Genomic DNA, 1,615 nt, shown 5'->3' on the forward strand with positions numbered 1-1,615 from the left:
TAATGCGCAATTAAACAGGTACATGCAAACCTTCTTTGACCATTTTATAGTTTTCTTGTATATAGGATAATAACTAAAATATTGGTCTGCCCGATCCACTCCTTTCACATATTTGTTGTAGTCTAAAACGCTTTCAGGTTTTTTTGTTGTGTAATTGGTTTTTCTACATTTTGTTTGAATGTTAGTCAAAGTGGCACTGTGTATTGTAGAGATCATTCGTATCGTTTTAGTTTTCGAAGCTCTCCATACTTCTGCGAGTACTTCACCTTTCCGTTGATGACGAGCTTCAAATACATTGACATTGCGCGTTTTAATTTTTCCGGAAATCCTCTGTTTTGTCGTATTGTTCCACAAACTCGAATTTTCTTTTCAAGTAAAATCCCTGCAGGTTCTACACTGTTGTAATAATTATCCATGTAGAGGTGATGCCACTTTCCATAAGAAGGTGCCAACAGATCCATCACTGTTTTAGTTAAAGGCTGTCCAACGCCGGAGTATATCTTGAATGAGGATATGTATCCCGTAATCGAATCACACAGCATCCGAATGAGAATGCCATATTTCGTTATTTTCGACGGATTGTAAACTTTAAAATTTAACCGTCCACGCCACGGTATCATTCCTTCATCAATTGAAATGTTTTGACTTAGATTAAACTTTTCTTTAAACTTTTTAGAAAAATAATCAATCACGAATTGCACTTTGAAAAGTCGGTCGGCATTATCCGGTGTATTGTTGTTATCGGAAAAATGTGAAAATGATAATATTTGTCTGAATCGGTTGCGGGACATCGTTTTGCGAAATATCGGTGTATCTATCAACGGATTCGTTGACCAATAATCATCGATCCTTGCTTTTTTTACAATACCCATAAGTATAGCAAGCCCAAACCATTTTCTAAGTTCGGGTGCCGTAACGTCTACAAATTTGGCATTTTTTTTTATCCAGTTTCCTTCTGTTGCAATTTTGACTGTAGTACTTGTTGGTTTCATTGCTAATATATTCAAATAGATCGTTCCCAATATATAATTCTACGATATCCTCGACGCTCTTTGTATCGTTGGGAAATATGTTTGGACCCGGTGATCCTTCGAATTTATTATTGGTCCTCGCTAAATCAAAGTCTGACCACTGTGTACTGTCTTCTTCGTCTGATTCGTCCGAATCACTTGGTAACCGTAACGTTCGCCGAAGTCTTCTTGTAGGAATTTCACTATCTTCCGACGATTCTGCTTCACTTTCATTTTTTTCATATCCATTGTCTTCTTCCAAATCGACCAAGTCGACCGGAACGTCAGATAAGTCGTCCGCGCATTCATCGTAAATAATTGTATCGTCTCTTTCGTCTGCCATGATGAAAGGGCACAAGTACTTATAAAAACAGACAACTTGTTGACGTATGTAACTTATAAACAAAACACCAACAGAATGCAAAAGATACTAAAGTGCTGCCGCTAGCCACTGTGCGATACTAAGCACATACCACTGTGGTGTCACTGCTAGCCGTTGACCGTTAGTTCGCGCAAGACACCACTGTGGTGTCGCTGGCCGTTGACCGCTATTTCGTGCACGACACTACTGTGGTGTCGCCGGACGGCATAGTGTTAATAGGAAT

The 1,615-nt window shown here is 38.9% G+C and overlaps 1 protein-coding gene across 1 annotated transcript; it reads right to left on the reverse strand.

Moving 5' to 3' along the window:
• Positions 1 to 6: 6 nt before the first annotated feature.
• LOC108622008 (piggyBac transposable element-derived protein 4-like) lies at positions 7 to 1,353 on the reverse strand (the record flags this gene model as incomplete). The annotated part of the gene is given in 3 exon segments (XM_018019638.1): positions 7 to 302; positions 305 to 994; positions 1,140 to 1,353. Coding segments are annotated over 3 exon segments (1,200 nt in total), but the record flags the coding sequence as incomplete, so codon positions are not given.
• Positions 1,354 to 1,615: the final 262 nt, after the last annotated feature.

Source organism: Ceratina calcarata, unplaced genomic scaffold (genome assembly GCF_001652005.2).
Source record: "Ceratina calcarata isolate Rehan_Ccalc_2016 unplaced genomic scaffold, ASM165200v1 scaffold1956, whole genome shotgun sequence".
Classification (NCBI taxonomy): domain Eukaryota; kingdom Metazoa; phylum Arthropoda; class Insecta; order Hymenoptera; family Apidae; genus Ceratina; species Ceratina calcarata.